The 25,136-nt window shown below is 46.9% G+C and overlaps 2 protein-coding genes across 6 annotated transcripts in view; both read right to left on the bottom strand.

Moving 5' to 3' along the window:
- Positions 1-991: 991 nt before the first annotated feature.
- Positions 992-5,069, bottom strand: LOC147351710 (uncharacterized). Its single transcript, XM_086357872.1, has 3 exons — positions 4,804-5,069; positions 4,489-4,529; positions 992-2,494 (listed from the first exon to the last, which is right to left on the bottom strand). Exons 1-3 carry the CDS (start codon positions 4,926-4,928, stop codon positions 2,298-2,300), a joined length of 363 nt encoding a protein of 120 aa, XP_086213998.1. The 5' UTR covers positions 4,929-5,069; the 3' UTR covers positions 992-2,297.
- A 3,402-nt stretch (positions 5,070-8,471) lies between these two features.
- Positions 8,472-25,136, bottom strand: part of IKZF3 (IKAROS family zinc finger 3) — a 94,269-nt gene continuing 77,604 nt past the window's right edge. For 3 of the 5 annotated variants that reach the window (XM_086357836.1, XM_086357840.1, XM_086357837.1), the window contains 2 exons: positions 24,126-24,242; positions 8,472-14,735 (listed from right to left, as the gene is read on the bottom strand). In XM_086357836.1, coding sequence (XP_086213962.1) covers positions 14,032-14,735; positions 24,126-24,242 — 821 coding nt within the window. In that variant the 3' untranslated portion in view covers positions 8,472-14,031. Of the gene's footprint in view, positions 14,736-24,125; positions 24,243-24,350; positions 24,589-25,136 lie in introns of those variants that run through there. The other 2 variants (XM_086357841.1, XM_086357842.1) reach the window with 2 other exon arrangements.

The raw sequence follows: 25,136 nt of genomic DNA, 5'->3' as shown, positions 1-25,136 counted from the left end.
ACCCAAAACAGTCTCATTTACTATGGCTGGTAGTTGGTACTCATGCTGCTTAGACGTGCAGCTGAGGTTTTTCGCCAAAGGTCTTTGATGCTCCTTCATTTGAATCTTGGAGAAGGCAATGGCACCCCACTCCAATAGTCCTGCCTGGAAAATCCCACGGACGGAGGAGCCTGGTAGGCTGCAGTCCATGGGGTCGCTAAGAGTCAGACATGACTGAGCGACTTCACTTTCACTTTTCACTTTCATGCATTGGAGAAGGATATGGCAACCCACTCCAGTGTTCTTGCCTGGAGAATCCCAGGGACGGGGAAGCCTGGTGGGCTGCCGTCTATGGGGTCGCACAGTCAGACACGACTGAAGTGACTTAGCAGCAGCAGCAGCAGCATTTGAATCTCCTCCTAGGGTCTTTGAGCTCCTCACATTATAGCTTTCGGATTCTAAGAAAGTGCATTCTACTAGTGTTGGAGGGTCTCCTGTGGAGGTGTGGGTCGGCACTGGCAGCAGCAGTCTTGGAAGGGACCCCTTGGCCTAAGTTCTCTTCTCAACTTTGTTTTTAAAATAACCTAGAGGTTAGGGGAGAGAGTGTGAGCATAGTCATGACTGCGTTGACACTGTTTGAAGCTGGGTAATTGGTACTTGGTGATGGGTTTCCCTCATAGCTCAGTTGGTAAAGAATCCACCTGCAATGCAGGAGACCCCGGTTCAATTTCTGGGTTGGGAAGATCCGCTGGAGAAGGGATAGGCTACCCACTCCAGTATTCTTGGGCTTCCCTTGTGGCTCAGCTGGTAAAGAATCCGCCTGTAATGTGGGAGACCCCAGTTCGATTCCTGGGTTGGGAAGATCCCCTGGAGAAAGCAAAGGCTACCCACTCCAGTAGCCTGGCCTGGAGAATTCCATGAACTGTATAGTCCATGGGGTCGCTTCCCTGGTGGCTTAAGAGAGTAAAGCGTCTGCCTGCAATGCGGGAGACCCGGGTTTGATCCCTGGGTCGGGAAGAACCCCTGGAGAAGGAAATGGCAACCCACTTTAGTACTCTTGCCTGGAAAATCCCATGGACAGAGGAGCCTGTTAGGCTACAGTCCATGGGGTCGAAAAGAGTCGGACATGACTGAGCATACATGTGATTCGGTACATGAATGAATTGGTACAATGAATCAGTACATGCGATTCATTCTTTAATTTTGTATAAGCTTTGTCTTTTCAATTGGTTGGGCACGACGTGGTATCCCATTTTGCAGGTGAGGAAACGGACTCCTCAGAATGGCCCCAAATCACAGTGGGAGAGCCAGGTCCTGGCTGTTCTTTTCCCCCACGACTGCCTGACTGCCAGGTGGAATTCCTAAACCGCCGGTAGGGGATCCTCCCTGGAGAGCCCCTCCTTCTCTGCAGCCCTCCTGCTGGCAAGTGGTGTTGTCCTAGGGGGACTTTGAGAAGGACCAGCCACCACAACCAGCCATCAGGCCAGACTTGGCAGGCCCAGCGTGGCCACTTGTGACCGAAGCACCCCAACCTCGGCTAATCCTGAGGAGAGGAGAGGCCGGGGAGTCAGGCCTTTCGGACAGAGATGGGCAGACAGGCTTCATCCATGCTCAGCCTGGAACCTGCTGGGGATTTACCCTGAAGAAAGTACTGCAGTCCAGAAATGAGAGGGGTGAAGATTTTGTTTCTTTTTAGCAAGATCTGAGGAGCCAGGGACCAGTGCAACCTGCCACCTGCCATGGTTCCCAGAACCATCTCATCAGTGGCTGCTCCTTGGGCTCGAGCTGGCTGGTACTGGCTTATGTGCTGGCCATGGATGCCCAGCACCAACTTCCAAAGTATGGGTGCGAGGGGTCCAGGCTGGGGTGAGTTACAGGGTTAGAATGAGTCACTTTTTTTTTTTTTAGTTTATTTATTTGGCTGGGTTGCAGCACGCAAGATCTTTCCTTGTAGTGCATGGACTTTCTAGTGGTGCGCAGGCTTAGTTGCTTCACAGCTCGTGGGATCTTAGTTCCCCAACCAGGGAGCAAACCTGTGTCCCCTGCATTGCAAGGTGGATTCTTCACCCTGGACCACCGGAGAAGTCCCCGAGTCCCCTCTTAAGCATGTCCAGGTATTTAGGCTGCATAAAGATAGCACACAGTGACCTCTCATTGCCTGAGGCACAGGGCAGGAGACCAAGCCTTTCTATGTCAGTCAGCTAGTTGGAATATGTGAGGTAGATATCATTCCCATTTTACAAATGGGAAACTGAGGTTCAAGGAGAGTCCCCCCTGCCCCCTGAGGTCATAGATACAATTAGGGACAGAGGTCAGGCTCAGCCCATCTCACAAGTGGTGAACACAGTCCTTCCCTGCCTTGTCCTTTGTTCTCTGTCCCTATTCTTCTCAGTACTGGCCCCTCTGACGGACCTGGGCTGCTGGGGGCCTTTGGAGGTAGCTGGCTCAGCCTTGAGCTGGATACTGGAAATCAGCAGCCGGACGTCCTTGGTGACTGGCTGAGATCGCTGGCTTGCTGGAGGAGAGCCAGCAGTTGACAGTGTGGGGGACGAGGGACCCTCAGGTCACAGAGGGACTCGGGCAAGATTCCCCAGCTCCAAGGATGCAGCATGACCCGCAGAGGCCAGACAGCAGAAGGGACTGCCAAGGAGAGCTGCCGTGCCGGATAGCGGAGGCCTGTGGTTATAAGGAAATCTGGGCTGGTGGAAGAAGGTAGAGGAAGTACAGGCTAGAGCCTCAGATAATGTCTTTTCAATTTTAAGTTATTGGGTTTGATTATCTTTAAAAACGTGCTTTTTAAAGAACATTTCAGAAATCAGAAAAAAGCTGTGGGAAAGGAAAGGAAATTCCCCACATTTCCCCCTGCTGAAGAGGACGCAGGCCCTGAGAGAGGGTGATGTGGGGCCTATGCAGCGGGTTGGCCCTGAAAGGCCTGCTGCACATCATGGACACATCATAGACACCAGCTCCTGGGGCTAGTGTGGCTGCTGTGAGCTGGGCACCAAGGTCTAGAGCTGTCCTGGGTACACCTGGACCTGTGGGAGGGTGTGGCCACAGGGTGGGCCTCCCTGCCTGCTCACGTATGGAGGTCAGAGAGGGCTGGTGCCAACTTTCTGGACTCTGGGAACAGATGCCCAGGATTCTAGGGGAGCCCACCTCTCTTAGGATGTTCTGGGAAGGTCGTCCAGACAGACAAAGCTCTGGCCAGTTCATTCTCTCCCTGCTCCCCAGACACCCTGGTCAATGAAACGTAGGCAGCCTCCAAGTTCATGGGTGGAGGACCTCCCAGTGCAGGCCTAAGGGGTCAGCTTCGGCTCAGTGGCCCTGCCTGGCTGGTTCCTCTTGCTCCAGTGCCAGGCACATTGAGGAGGGAGGGAGGGAGGAAAAGAGAGAGGCAGGGGAGTCCAAGGCCACTGGGAAGGATCCTTTCTTCTGAACCAGCTACATGAGCACTTTTCTAACAGTGTCTGGGAGTCCAAGGGTTCCAGTAGGGGTTTTAGGGCAGGCTGGGGAGCTTTGGGGGGAGCACTGTCTTTCTATCTGGGAGTTTGGCGTCATGGTGTATTTAGAAAAAGTTTTCAAGACTGAACCATTGATCTGGTCTGGCAGGCAGAAAAGATGACCCAGAGAGGTCAGGGATTGGTCCAACTTGCCCAGCAGTGGGGTGGGGTGAGGGGTCAGTGGCAGAACCTCAGCTTTGGGGCTGGGGTATGAGGTGTGCAGTAGTCTCTTCCCACAGAGCTTCCAGCTGGGGTGGGGAGTTGGGGGGCGGGTGGGGAGAAGGAGGAACTGGATCTTAGGGAAGTTGGGTGTTGAAGACTGGAATCTAGGGCCTCAGGGGAGTGGGTGACCCTGGGGGCTGAGGCTGGCCCCCAGGGGTCCCCCATGATCTTTATACAGGAAGGGGTGTTGGGAAGTGGGGGTACCACTTGGGCTGAGAAGTGTTGTGCTGTACCAGGCCCTAATGAGGCCTGAAATTCAACTGCATATGGGTTGAGCTGTGATGGCCTCTAGCGTCCTCTTACAAGCCCAGGTCTGTTCCACTGAAGGGGCCAGTTTTTCTTTGCTGGGCATCTGGAGGGCCGTTTATCAAAAACTGTGTTTTCATGGTAAGCAGTTTGTTTTTACTTGGATTGGGTTTACCTCGAGGTGGTTTGGGGGAGACTGAGGAACAGTGGGAGGTCAATGCTACTCCTTCCACCCCATGGGTCCCTCTAGGGATCCCTGTAGTGGAGCTGGGCCCTGTGACCTTTGAGTTTGAGGGGAAGCTGTAGGCAGGGACAGAATGGGCCACCGACACCTCACAAACCTGCAGCCAATGGGCATGTTCCTCTGCATCTAGTGCCCAACTGGTGCCCTGAGTTAGATCCACAGCAGAGTAGAAGTGGGCATTCCTATCTCGGTTTTCCAAAAGATTCCAGCGTATCTCCTCTCTCCCAGCCTTGGACCACCCACAGCCCTCTTACATGGATCAGATCAGTCCCATACAGGTTCCCACCTTTTGGTTACCTTCTCCCAAGCTGGTCTGTCCCAAACATCCAAGGGATGAGCTAGGGGTGGGAAGGGGCGCCTGGGTGAGTAGGAGTCATCCGGGGACTCATCCAGCAGTAGCTCTGGCTCCGCAACACGTGATCTGCACCCACCGCCCGCCCTTCCTTCTCCCTTCTCCCCTGCCTCCTCTAGATCTCTGGCGCCCGACGGGCCGAACCCTCGCGGAAATGCGGGCGTCTGGCTCCAGAGAGCCACCTCCGCCTCTGCGGCGGAAAGGCCGGCCCGCCTTGCCAGGGGGCGCGCTGGGTTGGGGAGGGCTGACTTTCAGCTCACCGGGCCCCGCCGAAGCCATCGAAGATGCGCCTTTTATTCCCGGGCCAGCAGCAGGAGGCTCGCGCGGCGCCCCAGCAATGAACCCATCCGTCGCGGAGCAAGGGGATTATTAGTTTGCTCTTCATGGAGAGTCGGTGGGCTGGGTGAAGGCCTTGAGAGATCGGGTGGGTGGAGGGAGGTCTGAACACCGCATCCAAGCACCACGGGGCCTCTAGGGGCGAAGCCCAGGCAGGACCCCGCGGGCGCGGCAGGCTCGGGTCTGCCCGCTCCCTGGGACCCGCGCCGGGTCCTCCCGACGGCTCCGAGCCGGCTCAGCCGCGCGGCTGCAGTGACACCCAGTGGCGGTGGCGGGAAGTGCAGGCGCCTGTCCCTCGGCTGCAGTTAAGGTCCGCGCCTCTCGAGGTTCCCACTCGTGGTTACGAGCGGGCACCCCCAGGAGAGAAGGCCTCGCTTTGCAGACTGCCCCGTGGGGCACTTCCCTTTCCCCTCCCCCAGTTTCCTCCCTTGCAGTCGCCCGAGCACTGGGAGATCCTGCAAGGCTGCAGTGCCCGGAAGGGCGGGGCGGGGCGCAGCGGCGGCGCTGGGCTGTGACCCTGAGCAGTTTCACTTCTGGATCCTGCTTGGGGTGTGATGGGAGAGTACCTGGGCTGGGGGAGGAGGCGGGGGACACACGGCTTGCCGAGGTCCAGCGCTCAGGACCCCGAGTAAAGGATGGGTTTTTACTTCTGGGGTGTCACGCGACCCACGCCTTCCTCCATTTTCCACCCCGCCCCACGGGTTCCACTCCGCTGTCCCCGGAGCTACGGCTCCTCCCCAGCAGCCGCCGCCTCCGCGGGGGCTGCCGACCCCCGGAGAGGCCCCGAGCGGCGTGGGCGGCAGGAGGAGCGAGCTGTGAAGCCGCAGGCAGGGGGTTAGGCTGCGGGCTGCTGAGACGCCGAGCTGTTTCTCAGAAGTGCAGTTGCCCCTCCCCTCACACCCCCCTCAGCTCCCACCTCGCACCGCACCCCTTCCCCCTGCCCCCACCCCGGCCTTCGCTGTCCTCTCCCAGGAAACCCCAACCCGGGAATCTGGTGTCTGGGTCCACGAGGATTTAAGAGAAGGTCCTGAGAGAGGACGGCGCGGGCAGGGCCGAGGTTCAGACCCAACCTCTCTGCTCATATTCCGAGCCTCCCACCATGCCACTGCCCTGTCCCCACCCCACCCCCAGCTTGTGGGCCAGGGTTGGAATTTTATAGAACGGGTTCCTGTGACCACTTGGGAAAATCTTAGGCCTCCAGTCTCCTGGCTCCAGCGCCCCACCTCCCTCCCAGTGCCTGAGTTTTGGGGGAGAGAAGGAAGAGCGGACAAAACCCTGTTTCTCTCCTATTCTTGTTTCTGGACAATGGGAAAGCCCTGGCTAGAGCAGTGGGGTTGAGGCCAGGCTGAGTCTGTTGGAAAAGAACTTCAGAAACCCCTGACTCCGGGCGGGGTAGGGTGGGGGTGGAATCTAGGCGCAGAGAGAGAAACCAAAGTGCCCAGGGTGACCCAGAGAGCGGCAGGGCTGAGGTTGGAACCCAGGAGTCTGGACACTCAGCTGGAGTTAATGAGGCCGGCGTTTGTTTTTTGGAGACTTCAGAGCTCTGCTGGATTCAGTGATTTGGTCTGCTTTCTCCCGCTTTCCCCCATCGTGGGCACACACACACAGTGTGTGAGGAGAGGGAGGTGGAGGTGCTGAGGATGTGATTCCAGTGGGGGTGGCATGGGGATGGAACCCCTGGAAGGATGAGCCTGGGGGAGGAGGCGGCATCTGCCCCCCTACTTCCCATCCACCAGCCACCCCCAGAGCTGTGGTTTATTTGACTAGGCAGCCCTTCTGGGCCCGGGGGTGGGGGGCGCTGGGGGGTTGAGGGGAAAGGCGAGGTGATGGGAAAAGGCTGCTCTGGGGCTCCCTGCCCCCTTAGTCCTGGGGAAGGGGGATGCTTGACATCACCCGCAGGCCCTCTAACCCCATTCTTTCCACTGCAGGCTCTTTCCTTGGGTATGTTCAGTTATTCTGGGGGAAGGTCTGTTATTTGGGGGGAAGGGAGGCAGCTGCCTACTTCACAGGTCAAGACAGAGTTAAAAACAAAACCGCAGCAAATTCAACACCCCGTGTCCTTCAGGGACTTTCCATGACACCTTCCTTCCCCCTCTCCCCTCAAGCCAGGGAGTACCTCCCCAGAGGGCCTCCCCACCCCAGGTGCAGTGGCTTTTGGCTTTTATGCAAACAACTGTCTGACTGGGAATGCTCTGCAGCCTGACCTTGTGTGCCCTGCCGCAGGAGCTCCTCTGCCAGCCCTCAGCAGGCCTGGCCTTCCCAGGACTCTCACCCTTTGCCCCCAACTCTTCCTCAGACTCTGGATTCCAGGGGATGGGAGGGAGGCCAGGAAGCCAGGTCCTTGGCCCTCTGCCTGCCCTGGGGTGGCAGTTGCCTGCAGGTGGAGGCTTGCACCGCAGCAGCCAGCAGCCAGGGTGAATGGCCTGGTTGTGTGGAGAGATGGGGGAGGGGGAGGGTGCAGGTGTTGGGTGGCCTCCAAGGCCAGGCCCACCCCGCCGCCTCTAAAGCATCCACTCAGTTCCTAAGAATTAGTAAAGGAAGCTATCCACAGGCTGGAAGAAAGGAGCCCCAACCCCAGCACCAGTCAACTGCTCAGCTGGCTCCTCAGCCAAAGGGGAGTCTCCCTGCCTCCTTCTCCTCCTCTTCTCTCTGAGCTGCTTCGGCTTTGGGAAGGGAGTGAGGATGGGGAAGGCCGCAGACCATCCTCTCCAAGGCTACCGAGCGGCCATTTTTAAATGTATTCAATGCTCCCAAACACAAGCAGGCTGCAAAGCTGTTCTTCCCTCCCTGGCCTTAGTGTTCAGATTGGAAAACCAGGTGGAGAGCCTCAGGACAGCCTGGTGATGCTGAAGGGAGGGAGATGGTGCTGAACACAGAGCCATGAAAGCTGCCACCAACCTGGCCCCATGATAGCTAGTCCTGACCTTCAGCAGCGTCTTCCTCCCACCTCTTCCCCAGAGGAAGGGAACAGTGCTCTGGGTGAGGCTGAGCAGAAGGCCAGACCAGCTCTCAGACTCTTTTCTGAGACAGAATAGAGGATATCAAGACAGGAAGAGAGCCACATGATCCCAGCACCATTCTCCTAGGAGTTAGCCCCACCGGCACCCAGCTTGGGCCTCCAAGTACCTACAGACTACATCTCAATGTGGTGGCTGAGTTCAACTGCAAGTTGAGTTTCCCAGAGTGGATGTTTCTCAGACCCCAGAGATGGAAAAATCAGGAGTTGCCTATCCTTTAGGAAGGATCCCTGCTGGGAAGGGAGGGCGGGGTCGTGTCTTGGAACTGGGAGACACCATGCCCAGTGTGTCTGTTTGCCATGCCCAGGCCCCCAACCTCCTCAGGTCCCTTTAGTGAACTAAGGGCCAGTGGACCCAGAGTCCCACCATGGGCACACGGGGCCAGCAGCAGGACACCAGCGGCAGGTTGAGCAAGACATCAGGCAAGATGTTTTAGTTCAATGATAATTCTGCTTATCTAAGTATCTGAACTTTAAGAAAGAGCCAGAGGGGCTAGATTAAGAAAATATACCTAGGGGCAGAAGGAATTCCATTTTCTGACAACAACAACAACAAGTGACAGGCATGCGCGAGGATTAAACACACCAGTATTTTTTATTTCATTTTTCAATGTAAAAATCAAACATAAGAAAGAAACTTTGAAAACTATCAGCAGGGTTGTTTTCAACGCGGGAATGCACTCATTAGGGTTCTGGCAAGGTGAGCATTGCTACATTTCAGAAGCTGAACCTGTACAGTCTTTACAGAGGAGTAGGGCGCTACAGTGCTCCAACGGGTCGGACTCCAGGGTCAAGAGGGAAGGTCACTGCTGGGCAGGGAGGGCATTTCTGAGAAACCCAGACGAGAGTGCTGTGAGCACAGGCTGTGTCAAAACCACTCGGCAAGGTCTCCCTCCCTCACTCCTGGTGGGAAGGCAGCCCTGAGCCCCAAACCACGTTCCCTTCTCCGCCCCCTCCCCCACCCCGTCATTCTGCAGACAAGGGTCATCCACAGACCACACGTGTGGTGGCTTTGGCAGCCAGAAATTAAAAATAAGCTACGGTTTTTCCAGTAGCCAAAATGATCCCTCACCAAAGCTTACAGACTGAGAACTTGAGCATGCAAAACCACAGTCTGGGTAAAGGGATGTCTGCTTTTCAAATGACCTGCTAATTCTTTGCAACCCACAGTAATTTGGTTTCTGTGAACCCACAGAAGCAGGCTCACTGAAAAGGGCCTTGTCTGCTAACCTGGAAAAGTCCTTGTGTAAATGAGTCACTGGCAATGGGATCAGTCATTTTTAAGGCTGCCCCATTTTCCTAACATGTCAAAAGGTCTCTTCTCAGTCTTCTTAGGAGAGGAAGAAGCAAAGCTGCCCCCACATACAGAAAATGAAGTAGGCCCCACAGATGTGTGACTTGGGCTTGGGAGAAGGTGGGTGACATCATGGGACTGCTCTTGGGCTTTCTAGAGTGGGATTGATGGAGAGATGGATGGTGAGGGCCACTTGAGGGAACTAAATCGCTGGGAGAATTAATGGTGGAGGGCTCATAAGATGGTGAGGGAGCAAAGCCAGTCTACTTATCTGACAGCAAAATCATGAAGTTTCTGTACCGTGTGGTTCATACCCATTGGTTCTAAGGTTCAGCATATTCTTTACTCTTAGGCATTAAAACAATATGATGCAAACTGTGTGTTCGGGATCAATTGCCTCTAACAGCAAGTGAATTTCTATCATGGTCTTAGTATGATTTTTGAATATTTTCCATGTCTTTAAATCCAGATACAGAAATACGTGGAAAATCTACAGCCACCCAACATAATCCACCCCTTCCCCCCAAAAAACAAAGTAATGTTACCTAATAGACAAAATTACATAAAACCTCACAACATCCTTGGGAGGTAGATATTGTTATGTCCTTACATTTTTAAAAATCAAAACATTAACATTCCAGTTTCAAATAACAATTCAATATCAGCATATGACAGTTCACTATTGTAATATTCAGAGGAAACTTGCATCCAGCTTCTTCAAAGTGCAAAGACCTGTTTCTCATGTTGACGACACGGTGTGGGACAGGCTATATACAGCTTGGGTCAACAAAGGCACAGTCTTGTGCTAGGAGCTACACAAGTCGAAAGTCTAGACCTCTCTTCTAGGCTCTTCCAAGTCCACAGTCACTGATCATTCTCAGACCTTTTCAGTCGGTTAGGCTTAGAGACGAGTCCTTTCCCTGGGATGGCCCAGGTTTGGCTTTTGGTTTTAGGTCAAAATTGTCCTTTTCACAGGCACTTAAATCCCCAATCATTCTGCTTCCTGAACTCTGCCTATAGAGAGTCTCTGAACTGTACTGTCTGAGCACAAAAATAGCTTTAAAATTCTTTTAAAAGATGAGGAAGATCACTGCGTATCTCTTATCTCCTGCACAGCCTGAGTCCATTTTCTAGGGCAAACTTTTCATCACTCCCCTTTCTTTTCTCTTCTTGAGCTCAAACTTCTAATTCTCTTTGTCAAAGAGCCTGGACACTCCGAGGACTCAAATCTTGAGTGTTTCCAAATCTCCACTAGAGGCCAACGTACCTACTCATAGTGGGGTACACTTTAAAGTCAGGACTTCAAACACTAAACATTTAACATTTACACTGCAGTCTTACTGCCGGTCCTAGGATATATATCAGAAGTATTGCTTTTTCCCCCTAAAAACATTCTAAACCTCACATTTAGCTGAGGGAAAAAAAAGCAGAGGAGGGGAATAAAAAGTGATACAGAAGCTCCTTGGAAAAAGCATTATGCTGATGCTAGATTTGTTACTAACACAGTGTTTCAACTGAATAAAATGTTGTGTTTTTAAACATCTCTCTTTGCAAAAGAAATCTGAGGTCATTTTACTTCTGGGTCTGGCAAAATGTTAAATAAACCTTGCCTTTAAAAGGTGAGACATTTTGTCACTGATAAAGTTGGAAGCTGAGTCAGGAACAGCTTAGAATGGATAACAAAGCATAACATTAGCTAGCTTATCTGTGTCAAGGTTAATATCTTCTTGGAAGACTGACTTAAGGAATCTAAAGACTGGTGGATTTATTAACATTTTTTCCTGGTGGTGGTGTGGAGTGTAATGGGGGAAGACACTTCTACCAGGGAACTGAAGGAGGGAACACAGGCAACACTTCCAATAACAATCAAGAACGTTTGGGGAACAGCTCTCTTCCTTTTCCACTCTTACCACCTTGGCTGTAAGGGAATTTTTCACAGGTTTGGTTGCTCCTCAGATTTCGGCCTCCTGGGTGTGCCGTGGGGGCCTGGCTAACAAGAGGATTGGGGAAAGTGAAGGAGAGAGAAAACCTACACAGCTCACAGTCACAGGGACTCTGGCTGAGAAAAGAACTGTGTTGTCAGAAGCTGACGAAGACCTCACTGTAAGGCAGGGTCAGATGTAAATCTTAACCTGCCCTCCTCTCTAGGCATCTTGCTAAGGTTCTTCACCTCCTTCCCAACCCCAAGCGAGGGAGAGGGGTAAGTAGGATAAGGAGTGTCTGCAGAAGTGTTTACCTGTGTTGTGGCAACTGCTACATTCCACCCTGTTCCATTTCAAGATTTAAGAATGTGGAGTTTCCACATACACATTTTCTCTGGACTTGACATGTCCCAATCCAAGGCTCAAAATGCAACAATGAATGTGCAGCCTGTGTGAGGGGTCATCTCACTCATAAAACTGACCTCAGAACGATGGAAATCATTCAGAAAATCCATTAGTCACAGAGACAACCAGGGTCATAGCTGCAGAGTCCCCATCTTGGTGGGAAGGGCTTTAGTTTCACTATCCTAAGGTGCAGAAGACGATGTCTTCTCTAAAGACTCTCCCACTAATCTGGTGGAAATACTCGCCTTCCCTAGCTTTCTCTTCTGCTAATCCTTGCTTCCGAATTCTCTTCCTTTTGTCCCCTAAAGAGTCAACAGGATGTGTGGTATTTCAAAAATATAACAAGCAGGTCCTCTTTCACAATGGGTGTAAGCAACCTGGTGTGGCTTGGGGTCTAGGATCACAGAGACACAGGGATGTTCAGGATCCCGCACACTGAAATCCAGCTAGTCTTCTGGCTGAAATCCCAAACATGTTGGGACTGTTGCCATGGAATTTCACAAAATCTTTTTTTCCTGAGACAGACGCCATGCTACAAAGAAGGATAAGCCATTTGTGCAGTCTGAGGTGGAACATTTAAATTACTGGCAGCACACAGACGCATTGAGTTTGAGCCTAATGCATAAAGCCCTTTCGAAATATCAAGGCAGATACATAAAACACTGTTCTACCAGGAACTGGGGATTCTTGCCTCTGCTAGAAATGTTCACACAACTGACTCTTAATTTGTAAAGAGGCTCCATGAAGTGGTCCCCGGAAGCAGCATTGATTTTTCCTAACACGGTTACTTTCAAAGGAGAGAAAAATAAGGCTCTGTAAGCAGCCGCAGGCGCCAGTCTGTGCGCACACTCGGGGGCAAGATCAAGATGCCTTCCTGTTTTTTGTTCCTCCCCTTCACACTCACAACTCAGTGGTTACAGGAAAAACTTAACAACACTACCATTTTCACACCAAAGAAATGTGGAACATATATTCACATACACTTACTCTTCTGCTCAATACCCATACACCAAGAGGCTCAAAAAGAAATAATTGTGGTTACTACACAATCACATAAATGTAAAGCTGGAAAAGACCTTCAGAGAACATCAAAATCCAATCCAACCCCTAACTCTATGGTTGAGGAAACTTAGTTTTAAGAGTTAAGTGATTTGCCCAAAGTCATTCCGCTAATTAGTGGCAAACATGGAATTCAGCTAACAGATTGTGTGACCCCTATTCCACTGCTAATTTTACAATTATCACAACACTTTTCCTTGACAGCATGTCTCCCATAATTAATGAGAAAGACGGCCAACACATCTGCAGAACCAAGAGCAAATTTTTAGGAAACTGTGGAATACAACAGCTCCATTTAAAATGTGTGGGGGGGGCTGGAGCCCCCAACCCGCCTGATGGAGGACAGCCGCCAGCAGAGCTGCTCTCTCCTCACCCATTCTGAAGCTCAGCTCTGATCATGGTGTCTAGCCTTGATTCCTTCCTGTGGGGTGGGGGAGACTAAGTCATACTTTTGGTATGATTCTTTGGTTTTTGTTTTTTTGTGATTTTTTTTTTTTTCAAAAGTCATTGGCAGGTTTGCTTTGGGTTTGTACACCAATACTCCACGAAGGAGATAAAAAACTTCCGGGTGGGTTGTTCCTCCCTCCCTCCATCCCTGGTGATGCTGCTGAATCACTCCCCCTTCAGAACCACGCCTGCCAATCTCCATCGTAGGAAAAGGATGCCATCATCCAAGCAGACAACCTCCTGGAGTTCCAATGACAGACAGTCTATGTTTAAACCACCGGTTCTTCTGATACAGAGTTTCTTCTGTGCATGGTTTAACCCAAAGCAGCTTTAATGGGACAGGGGAGGATAAAAAGTAGAAGTGGAAGTATCATCGGAAAACTTGGGTTTTTTCGCTTGTGTGATAAGAGGTGGATCTGATGCTTGGAGAGTAGGGGCTTTTGGTAACTTATTTTATGGCTGTTCTTTTCCTTACTGTTCGACTGTAATTTGGGATGGAGAGTTCACATTCTAACCCTTCAAACTTGTGTGAAGTGCACATGGGCTGGTTTCCCAGCAAGGTTAGCTGGTCAACAGTTCTTCTCTGTGGACCCGAGCATAGGACTATGAGGCTTTTCCACAAATGGCCAATGTATTTAGAAAACAATGTCTCACACAGCACAACCAGGGGACTCTTCTGATTGGCAATAGACTCCAAAGAACGCCTGTCTATTGCTACAAAAGATTATGACCAAATATTTCATTGGCTTTTAAATATAAAATTCATTGGCTTTTAAATTTCCCTGATGGGAAAACACAGGTTTCACAAAAGTAGTAACATGATATATCTGCAAACGATTTCTGAATGGGGACAGCATTTCTCTGCTGCCCACGTGAACGTGATCCTTTGGACACTAAAATGTTGTGGAAAGGGGTTTGGAACTGAGTTTGAGAGTGATTTGTTAGGCATTATCAGTTTTTAAAAATGATATGGAATGATCAGGTGACACTCATCTCTGGGCCTGGGTGTTCACTTCAGCATGGCTCTGTGTTCTCCTCTGGCTATATGAGACGAGAACTCATAACGATCATGGCTTCGATATCCACACATGTTACACTCAAAAGGGTCACGAAAGCCATGGCAACCCATGTGAATAGTGAACATCACATAATCCAGGAAGAGGACTCGGCAGTGGTCACACCGGTACACATCCGTCACCTCCCCTTCTTTGTTGATCACTTTGATGGAGTCTCTTGGGCAGATGGGTGGGGGCTTGAGGAGTTCATAAGAGCGGGGGCCCTCCTTCAGAAGTGGCATCCCATTGCGGGCCCGAGGAGGGACCATGGGGTTTTGCTGATAGATGTGATTCTGGCGTTCCTCGTGGTTGCTGTCAGTGTCCGTGGAGTCGTGGCCACTGTTGGTGGGGGATAGACCTCTTTCAGAAGGCAGGCTCTTCTCTGGCAGGTGGATGTTCTTCTTTTCCAGCTCCTGGGGGGCACCATTTGGCATCTCAGCGCGGGTGAGGGCTATGGGGTACATGCTGCTGATAACCGGGACCATTTCTGAGGTGGGAGCAGGTGGCGTCTGGACCAAGGGGCGCAGGGCTTCGGCCCCGAGATAGCTGATGGCGTTATTGATGGCCTGGTCCATCATCCGGGTCTGGATCATCTCACTCTCCTTCTCGTACATGTAGCTAGGATTATAGCTGACATCAAAGCAGTGGCGCTTCTCACCTACAACAAGGGAAAGAAGCGGTGACAAAAGGAACAGCACAGAGGCACAGAGTTTTTAAAATGATTTTCTGGAGTCCTTGAGAAATGAGGAAGGACAAGTTGCCTGCCTAAGAACACTCAGCCCAGGCGAAATGGTCCTGCACGGTGCTGAAGTCTCAAGGGACAGTGGTTGACAGCACATGTTTGGACAGTCAAAATAACTGAAACCAGCAGGCAAGAGGGAGTCAGAGATGTCACTAAGTTGAGGCTACAATGTGAGTTGTTTCCACTGCTCATGTCAGAGGGGAACCCTGGAGAAAAGAAGCAGGAGAACATCAGGAGGGGGCTTAGCAGGGGGTGGGGAGTTGCCAGTGTCAGGAGCGTGGGGGCTTCTGTCTCTCTACTGTTCGTGAACTCTGAAGATGCAGTCCATTCCTGAACTCTTAGTTTGCTTGTTCTTTTCTGCTTGTAATAGTAGGGAGCCAGGGGGCCGGATGTGCTGCAAAAAGTGGGGATGCTCTGACTTCGGCAGTTTTTTAAATAGCTGCAGAGGCAGAAAAAACAGCCCCCAAAACTCCAACTTACCACTCCTGAAACACATCGGTTATTAGATGGACTGAGATTTAAATAAAAGCGCTTCAAAGGCAGGGAGTTTTAGAAAGGCTCTCTTGATGAAAGATCGTGATGTTTGTCCTCATAAAGTGTGTTATTCTTCTTTTGTTTGAAAAGATGTGTCATTGATACATATGTGATCATTAGGACTTATCTCACACTTAACTGAAAAATTTATTTGTGGTCACCCTCTCCTACTTCTCATGTCAAACTGCTGAGAAATTTTGAAAACAGAGTTTAGCCACCTTCAGGGCGTGTGGGTGTTCTGTTAGAAAACAGGCTCTTTGGCCACAGGGAAGGCACAAGCTGGGTCTGCAGTGATGGCAGGCGTGCTCGATGGTGAGTGGCTGGTGGAGGCACGAGAAAGTGGGGAAGACGTGTCAAGGGCTGGGAGTGAGGTCACTCCTGATGCTTTTTCATTCTGTAGACACTGGATTCTGAGAGATTTGGCAAACGAAAACCTCTCTTTCCTAACATTTCCGAAGCATGTTATGCTTGTTCCAAAACTTGTCACTGCCACACAGTAAGGGCTTCAGGGAGGAAAAAACACAAAAAGGATTGAAAGAACCAGTTTCTGTTCTTGAGGACTCTCCAACCTAGGGAGAGAGAATAGTTGGAACTGGGGAAAAATAAATGCTAAAAGTTTAGAAAGGGCTGCCTTGCTCTACAGAAGCTTATATTCTAAATGCCATGTTTGAGGCATTTAAGCGGGGGTGGGGGAACATGTCTTCTGTATAAAGGATTATAAGGCAAAGGCAGGGCAGTCTGGTACAAACTATCTATTTAAATGTTAAGGGAATACAAAAACTTCAGGAGTACTTTCGGAAGGGAAAGTATTCTTGGAAAATCTAAATTTTGAGAAGGGTCTTGATGAACTGGTTGGATTTAGATGTTCAGAGACGCAGAAGAGAAATCCTAATTGAGACAGGAGCATGAATCAAGACAGACACGAGGGACCATCCAAGCTATGAGCAGGAAGGAATGAGAGAGTCTGGATACAGCAGTATCAGGAAGTATGGAATAAAGGATTTCTCAGACTCCACTTATCCCTCCACACTGTGCAGCAGCAACAGCCCTGGGCAGTGCAGAGGCTGCGAGCAAGAGCTCTAGAGTCAGATGGATGGATTTGATGTTGCCTCCTCATTACTAGTGGTGTGAGCTTGGCTAAGTTCCTTAACCTGTCTATGGCTCCGTGTCCTCATGTAAAATGGGGATAATAATTGTATCTACTTTAATTAATAAGAGCTTAGAACAGTACCTGGCACACTGAAAGCACTTGGTAGACATTAGGGTTTTTTTTTTTGGTTTGAATCGGCTTGTATTTTCTTTCTTTCCTTTTTTGCTAAAAGAAATTTGTTTTTTTAAGGAAACTTTATATCACCAACATAAATGGAAAACCAGAGTCACTTGCCACAAATAGAAGGTAACTATGAAAAATAAAGACAATGAAACACAGCAATTTATTAAAGTTTGATCAGATACTGTAAGTACCTGTAGACAAAGATCCCCTCTTTCTTTGCTAAAAATAGAGTTTACGAGTGTGCGATTAGTGCTGAAGACAACTAACATAAAGTCAAAATCTTTCTTCTTGGTATAATCGGGAAGATTCAAAGAGAACTAAAAAGAAAATCATTTTCTAGCCATGTAGATCAAGGTTTTCAAATGCCCTGTGAGCCTCCCAGCCTTTTGCCTCCATTTTGGGGAATGTTGAAAAAAGGTAACACATGGTGGGACCAAACGATACCCACTCTGAACAATCAACAGTCGGGCTTAGATCTGGACAACGGCAAACCTCTAATGCTTTGGAACAAGAGAGGCTTGCGGTCAGAATGTTATTTTAAGGATATTAATGTAACAGCAATGTGTAAGGTAGACCAGAACAGTGAGAAGTTGGAGACAGAAAGACTTGCTAAAAGACCTAATCAGACCGATTTGTCCTGCATCCCCACTACCTTAAGGCCAACTTGACAGCTTCCAGACAAATACCTCAGAGAAAAAATATGTTAAGAAAATCACCATGCCTTAACTACTCAATAAGTAGTAGGAAGACCTTTGCCAAAGTAATCAATAGTTCTTCTTTCAAGTGCCAGACTGGCTGTGTCTCTGATCAGAGCTGTTTGGAAGAATGAGACTGGAATACAAAAGCTGGCTTAAGTCACAAATATTCATTCCCCTGAAAGTGACACAGAAATGATGAACTTTGGTTTCCTGGCCTTTTCAACGTTACTGATGATTTTTCAGTGGAGCTAACTCTACTCAGTTCCTCCAAATACCAGGACTCTCTGGAAGTCTTATCTTTTTGCCTATCAGAGAGGCTCCAAAAAGTTTCCGAGATGGGGCAGGCACATCCCAAACTCTACTTTTATTCTTTCTCCCAAGAGTTTGTTTTGCCTACTTAGGCCAACGATTTCACAGTCTCTACCACCTGCAGCACATGTCAGAAAACAGCTGAGTGCTAAGGTTGTAAAAGGCAAAACAGCAAGAGGAAAATCAGCTCTGGATGTGGAAATATGTGACTGAGTTCTGTGGTTAACGCAGACCATTGTTCATTTTTAAGAAGATGGGAGAGCCTCAGATCTTCACGTGCACGCAACCTGCCCTCATCAGATCCCCTCATCTCCGAGTTACGGTAACTTGAATAGTGCAGATGATTATCAGTCACCTGTAGACACGATGACTCAATGTGTATGAAACTCAGGAGGGGTAAGCTACAGTAATTGAAAAGCCAGCAGCTCACGTTTCTTTAGTAACACACTCATAAAAAAGGTTAGTCAAACCACAAGAGTGTAACTGCTCCCAAACCTGCTCAGAGCCTCCAGTCCAGCTTCTAGTCAAAATCAAACCACACCTCTGCGTGATTAATGAGAGCAGCTTCGGGCTGAAGTGGAGGTTTTCTTCCAATGAGAATACAAATGGCAACAATAAGTGCTAAGTTTAGAAACCCAGGCTGCCTCATGGGGCTGTTCCCTACCTGTGATTCCTTTTAAAGGTGTCAATCCCTACTGCCTAGGCTTTTGGTAACCCTGAACTGAGCATCTGCCCATCCTGAGTTGTGGCAATGTGGTGAGGGCATATGGTTTTTGGCTGCTAAGTGCCAACCTGAAAGTACAGAATCACAGCCTAGAGCTAAAAGGGACCTTAGCTGGGCACGTGGGTTCAGACTTCTGCCCTGGGCATCCAGGGACAAGATCCACCCCTCTAACCTGTTTACTTCTCTACTTCACAGTACCAAGCACTGGGCCTTATGTGTAAATACTAAGAAGAATAGCTACTATTTATTGAGTCCTACTATATACCCAGTGCCGTCCCAGGTACTTAGCATATTGTCTCATTTAACCTAAGATGAATTATCATCTCTTAGTCAGATGAAGGACCTAAGGCACAAACAAGTTGACTAATTCGCACAGGTTGCTCAGCTGGTAAATGGAGATGTGATCCAAGGGCCCATGTATTTCAGTAAGTGTTTGAGCATTAACTGTTTCCTGGCTGCTACCTTACCCGTGTCTCAATCTCACCACCAGCAATGACTCTGGATTCTCTGCTGGGATGGTTCCCATAAGCATAGAAAAGCAACTATGCTTTGTTCTATATGGACCAGTACCATGCATTCAATAAAGATCTAGATGCGTAGAGTTGTCATGATGTCCATAAGTGCTTAACAGAGTACTGGCACATGTGAGCACTCAATAAGTGGTAGATCTATTATTATTATTGTTGTTAGCTTCATACCATGTTAGGTGCTTTGAAGAATACAAACTTAGTTGCAATCCAACAGGAGATGTAGCATGTACACAATTTCATTACACACTAGTATCCTTAATACTATGTGGTGGAACAAAGTTTAGAGTAGCCAAGATAGCAGAGAGAGGAAAATACATACCACACCTCAAATATACCAAATAACATGGGACAAATAATTAATTTATTCTTCCTCTAAAGTCTGCTTGAAATCTGAGGTGGTGGAAGTGATGGTGGTGGAGACAGTTATATCATGAAAAGCAGACTGTTAAACCCGCCTGGATTGCAGGGGGAGGACAGAGAGAGGACTCAGGACAGTATGGGAATGTAGACCACGTGGAGGTTTAGGGCAGATGGGAGGGAGGGCATTCCAGACAGTGAGCATGGAAAGAATGATAACACAGAAGTGGGAGTAGTTCATTATGGCTGAATTAAAAGATTAGTTGGCTGAAATGATACATTTAGAAAAGACAACTTAGAGACAGATTGTGAAAGCCTCAGAACGCCTGGGTGGTTTAGATTTTATTCTGATGAGAAGCCATTGAAAGATTTTTTTTTTTTTGACGAGGAGGAGAAATGATTTTGACATTAGAAAAATAACAATTCTGATGTGATAGTCATCACAACAGGGTAATGTGAAACACCAGGGTTTTCATTAAGTCTTTAAGCTTCTTCAAATCACTTAACTGTATCTGCTGATACTTCATACCATTTCCCACGTGTATCATCACTTACTCTTACTCCAAGCACATATCCTCCCCCTAAAAAAGGGCAGGTAAGTAGGGTAAATGGAATATCTGATGATGGTGATGGCTCTGATCTCACTCTAAGTGAGACTGAAGTGGCTAACACCTCTTCCAGGAGGAGGAGAACAGAGGGTAGGAAGCCACAGAAGAAGAAGCAGGAAGGAGGAGAGAGAAAAGAGAGAGTTGTGGGGGTGGCAGTGAGGAAAACTGAGCTGGAGACCACGTTCGGTTGCTGCAGAAGCCTTTGTCCTCTGTGAGTCACCATGAAGTGCTATTTGGTTGTCATCTGCCCTGATGGAGTCACCACAGCTCTTTTCTCAAGAAAACACACCCTTAAGAGAGAATGACTGGCCTTCAAGAATTTTTCTTCCACCAGCTTTCAGTGACGAGATCCTCCCCTTTTCAAAGCCCCCATGTAGCACACACGACATGTACGGCTCTGGGTGACTTTCTGCGGAAGGAAGGCCTTGGACTGCAGCACATTCTAGACCCAGGCTCTGGCCCTGCTCTGTCACCCACGAGCTGCGTCTCTCCATCTTTCCCATCCCCCTTCCTCCCTTAATGAACAAACTTCACCTACAGGATCCTAATATTCCTTCAAGTTCAAAAAGGCCATGACTTTTGGAGGCTTATAGGATTAGGGATTTTGGCCCTTTGGGAAGGGACAGGAGAAGATACTTTTTGCTTTTAGAAATAGGCATTAAAACTGCTTCCTGTCACTCTGTTAACCAAAGCAGACAATTTCTCATTAGTTACTTCACAGGGAGAACCGACAGTGTTTGCTGAAGTGTCAAAACCTCACGACATGTTTACCGGGGGTGAGTGAGATCTTTTTTCATGTTCTTTTCAACGTGAAAACTTCCTTTAATAAAGTAATACATGAAATTAAAAAAAATAGGGAGATGCTATGGTAACCACTTTGGTCTGAATAACACATCTGTTTTTGGAGAAAGAATGAATATCAGAAAAAGAAATATGCAGAAATGTAGTCATTTTCCTCCTCCCTCCAGGAGAGAAATCTGGCCTCTATTTTGAGCCAAGTATTTGAAGATGGCCTAGTTAGAAGTATAGTCAAGCAAGTCTTGAATAAGATTCAGAGAAAAGACACTCCCTAAGGGGGTTAGGTGCTAAAAGCAAGGTCTCTTGTCCTTTGGAAAGAACAACTAAGAAGAATTATTTTGATGATGTAAAGATGCTGATTTCTAATGAATGTGCGTCAATTTATTTCCCATTTTATAGAAAGTGATACAACATTTCTTGGGGAATTTAAAAAAAGGTGATTCATTTTTCTCCTCTTTGGGTGATTTTCTCGTCCTTACTCTTCAACAGAGGCATGTTTTTGTGTTTCTAAATGCATTTAGACAATACAATCCATCCTGCTTCCTCCGTTCACCTCTAATGGGTGAAAATGTTTTCTATGGGTAATTATCTCAAGCCTGTTAGGAAAGTAACAGGCTGACCTGATGGTATAATCTTCACCTTTACCCTCACAGTTCAAGAGGTCAGAGAAGTCAAGGCTGGTCTGGGAGCTGTGCAACCATCAGCCAGGATTAAAGGGAGTGACTCATTCTTCCTTCACATTTAACCCATTGCCATTTCCCTGGCAGCTGAATCCTTTCAGAAAATGGTGCCTTGGAGAGGAAATGGAGGAGAGAAAAGAGGGAGGGAAGATATTAGCTCCACTAGTCTTACATCACTACATCCTGAATACTGCATGGTGTCATAATGTTCCTTTAGTTCCCCTTTGAAATTATTCTTTTCTATCAAAAAAGTTGATTAAGTTAAGTGATTCAGAGAGTTTTATTTAAAAAAAAAATCTCTTAAGGTTCAGGGTATAAGCTAATGCTAGAAGATGAGAACAGTGCTAGGAACCAGACTATCACACACATGGCAGGAGCTCTATAGACATTTGCATGATAAATGAATGGACAAAAAGAGTGGATGAATCGGTAGTAATATACTAAGTAAAGTATGTAAATGTTGAACTAGTGTAGATGTCTTATAGATACTCAGGTTAAATGACACCTTTCTGAAAAAAACACCCTAAATTATATGATATGGTTTATAACATACAACAAACATATAATAACATATCATATCTATACAATCTTGAGAAAAAAAGTTATCTTAAGTTATACATATTGACTTAAAGTGGTGCTCATAATTGCTGGCTTTTATACTTCATCTTACAGACTTACAGAATGATGGAGCTGAGAGGGACCTTCTGGATCACTTCATCACCTGTTCAGTCTATTCATTTCACAGATGAGTAAACAGAGGCCCAGAAAGGTTATGTGATTTGTCTAAACACACACACTTAAGAAATGACTGAACTGGAATCAGAACCTGGTCTTCTGGCTCCTAATCCAGTGTTCTTCCTATTGTACATTACCACAATTTACAAAAAGAAACAAAAAAATTCCCCCAGCTATTCAGGGCCCCAAAGTCCTGAAGTTGCTACCTCAGCTCAAATCAAGAGCTAACTAGACTGGGTTTCCTGATGCCAGCAGAGAGAACATGATGGTTCAGAAGATGAGAGAAATCAGTACCTACCAGATCAGCATCCCTCCTGAGTCTGGAAATGGAAGAGTGAAAACCCTCTGGTCATAATGGTCTTAAACAAATGGAATGGATCCCTGATGCAATAAGCAGAATGGCATGGACTTGGACATATGAAACATGTGTTTTTAAACCCATGAAAATACCAAAGCAACTTATTAAGTAGGGGTTTAGTTCAAGGACAGGTTTAAGGAAATTATATGAACTAAGTACCTTCTCTCATATTTTAATTCTCTTAGACCAACATGCCTTGACCATAAGTGGATTGAAATTGTCATTTTACATTTTTTTATTGCCCATTTGTCCCCATATTCCTCCACCTACATCAGCTGCAGCCATTTCTACAGTCAAAACATCCCCCAAATTACATTATACTCATGGCACAGAATAATAATTCAAGCTTCCTTTTGTACTCCAGCCAGAACCTCTTTACATAAGTACAGCTCAAAAGATGTATGAGCAATATTTTAATATAATATCTTGGTGTCATGATTGGTCCACTGTGCCTAAACTCCATATGGAAGTCACTGCATGTCCCCTGACACTTCCCTCCAGGAGAGGGAAGTTGGTAATGAGGAAAGAGTCTCTCTAAACTGAAATGCACCAACTTTAGTCTGACACGATTTATTCTTACAGTAACTAAAAGGATACAAAAACTTCTCAGCCAATCAACATAAAATAAAAAAGCATAAATACCAAACTGGATAGCTTTGGAATATATGGGTTCCTTCAATATATCTCTATAATTCACATAAAATTAAAAAAACTAATTAGACCAGAATTTAAAATTATCTAGACCAGAATAAAATTTAATCAGATTAAAAAACCAGGCAGGCACTTGATATCTGTAAAAGCTATTGAAAAGAATAAACACAAAAGAACTGAAGTAAAAAATCAATAGTAGCAACAGCTTTAGAAAAACAAACTGACAGGTTTCTAAAATATTACTGGTGTTGAAAAAGGTCTATTTTTGTGTGATAACTATTTTTGTTCAATATCACTGACTTTCAATTTATAGCAAAACCGATACATTCAATTCAGCTGCCTACTCCACAAATACAAATCTATTTTAAATATCATAGTCACATTTATGTAAACATCTGGGAGAGTTCAACAAAATATTTCTGCCATTTGGCAGTCCTAACACTTTAACGGACATAATTATTTCTTAGCCATCTCATTCTTGCTGTGTTTTTTGACAATGTGAAAACCAATGGTATAAAAATTAACTCCAGTAAGACAAGTGACTAAATCAAACCTTGTTATTTAAATCTATGCATTCTCAACCACATTCTTTTAAAACCAATTCTCAATCAAATTCAAGAAAATATAGCAATATATTTTAGAGCCTGAAAAAAGTTTGAGCATGATAAGGGAACCAACTTGTAAAATATAATTACAAAAGATTACAAAAATGCTATCTTGAACATCTTACTGGTGTAAATTGCACAAACTCTCTCATGCAACATATGTCATTCAAAATAAAGAGGAAGGAACAGCATTTCTAATACCAACTTCATTTAAGATACTGGATACCAAATACTCCTCTCTTTAGTAGTTAAGATTTTTTAGTTAAAAATATTTTATTTTATTTGCTCTAGTTATCAAAGTGAATACCGAAGAATAAAACTTGTAAATGGAAAAATCAATTATCTTAACAGAGATTAAACTAGGAAAGGCCTGGGTAGCAAGCATCCTATGTTATCTCATTCAAACTATCTGCTAACAACAGCAGGAAAAAGGGTTGTATTCTTACCAATGAATTTCTGAGGCATTGAGCTTTTTCGCTTTGCCACATTGCTTGCTAATCTGTCCAGAACGAGAGCTCTTTCACTTCCCATCTCTGCTTTGATGTGTCTTGCCTCCACACTTGCTGGTTTGGAAAAATGAAAAAAGAAGAGGGAAAAGAACACGATGATAAATGGAGAGAAAAAGAAATACACTGGAAGGAAAACTGTCAGAGGTCTGATGCTGTTGTTACCTGTTATTACTGCTCAGATTCTTGCTTGGGGTACCTGCTGTGGTCAGTGAAGCCAACACCAGGGCACATTCAAATCTTGCAGTCTTATGCTGACATGGGAAAGCCCGACCCATCCCCAACCAGTACCTTCATTAGCAAGAGGAAGTATTAAATAAACAGCCTGGACGTGGTTGGTTGCAAAAAGATAGATAGATGGAGATCTTCTAACCCCCGATCAGCCTTCTTTCTGATTCTGAGTAACTGCGTGTGACACCTGCAGACTGATATAATTCTTCTTAACAACTTTGAAAAAAAAAAAAAAAAAGGATGGTGCCCCAGATTTACTGCTCTGTTTATGTTAATAGCACTTTTGAAAATAGATACACTTACCCAGACAGCAAGAAATCTACTCAGTGATTTGTGTATTGAAATTCTGAGTGGTTTTTTCTTTTTCTTTTTCTTTTTTTTCCAGCATGCTCCTTTCAGTTCCTATCTTTTAAATTCTATTTTTCTGGTCGCGGCATTGTCTGTTTCTTATGCTCTTCACATTTCAAAACCGTCTCAGTTAAAATTTCCCTGAGCAACACTTCTGTCTTGAAATTATAGAGCAATTTGTATAATGGATCTTTATTATATTTCTAATGAAAAATATGAATAAAAACTGACTAACAATATGGTCTGATTGTCAATCCACAAACAGACCTTCAAGTGGTATAGGTCTGTAGTTCTCAGACCTGCCTGAATATTAGAATCACCTGGAGAGCATATAAGACACACTTATGCCCAGTCCCCTTTCAGATCAGTTAA

The sequence above is a fragment of the Bos grunniens genome, chromosome 19, assembly GCF_055505025.1.
Source record: "Bos grunniens cultivar Pamir isolate PY7600 chromosome 19, Bosgru_T2T1.0, whole genome shotgun sequence".
NCBI classification, from domain to species: Eukaryota; Metazoa; Chordata; class Mammalia; order Artiodactyla; family Bovidae; genus Bos; species Bos grunniens.
This window is presented reverse-complemented; position numbering and strand designations above follow the sequence as displayed.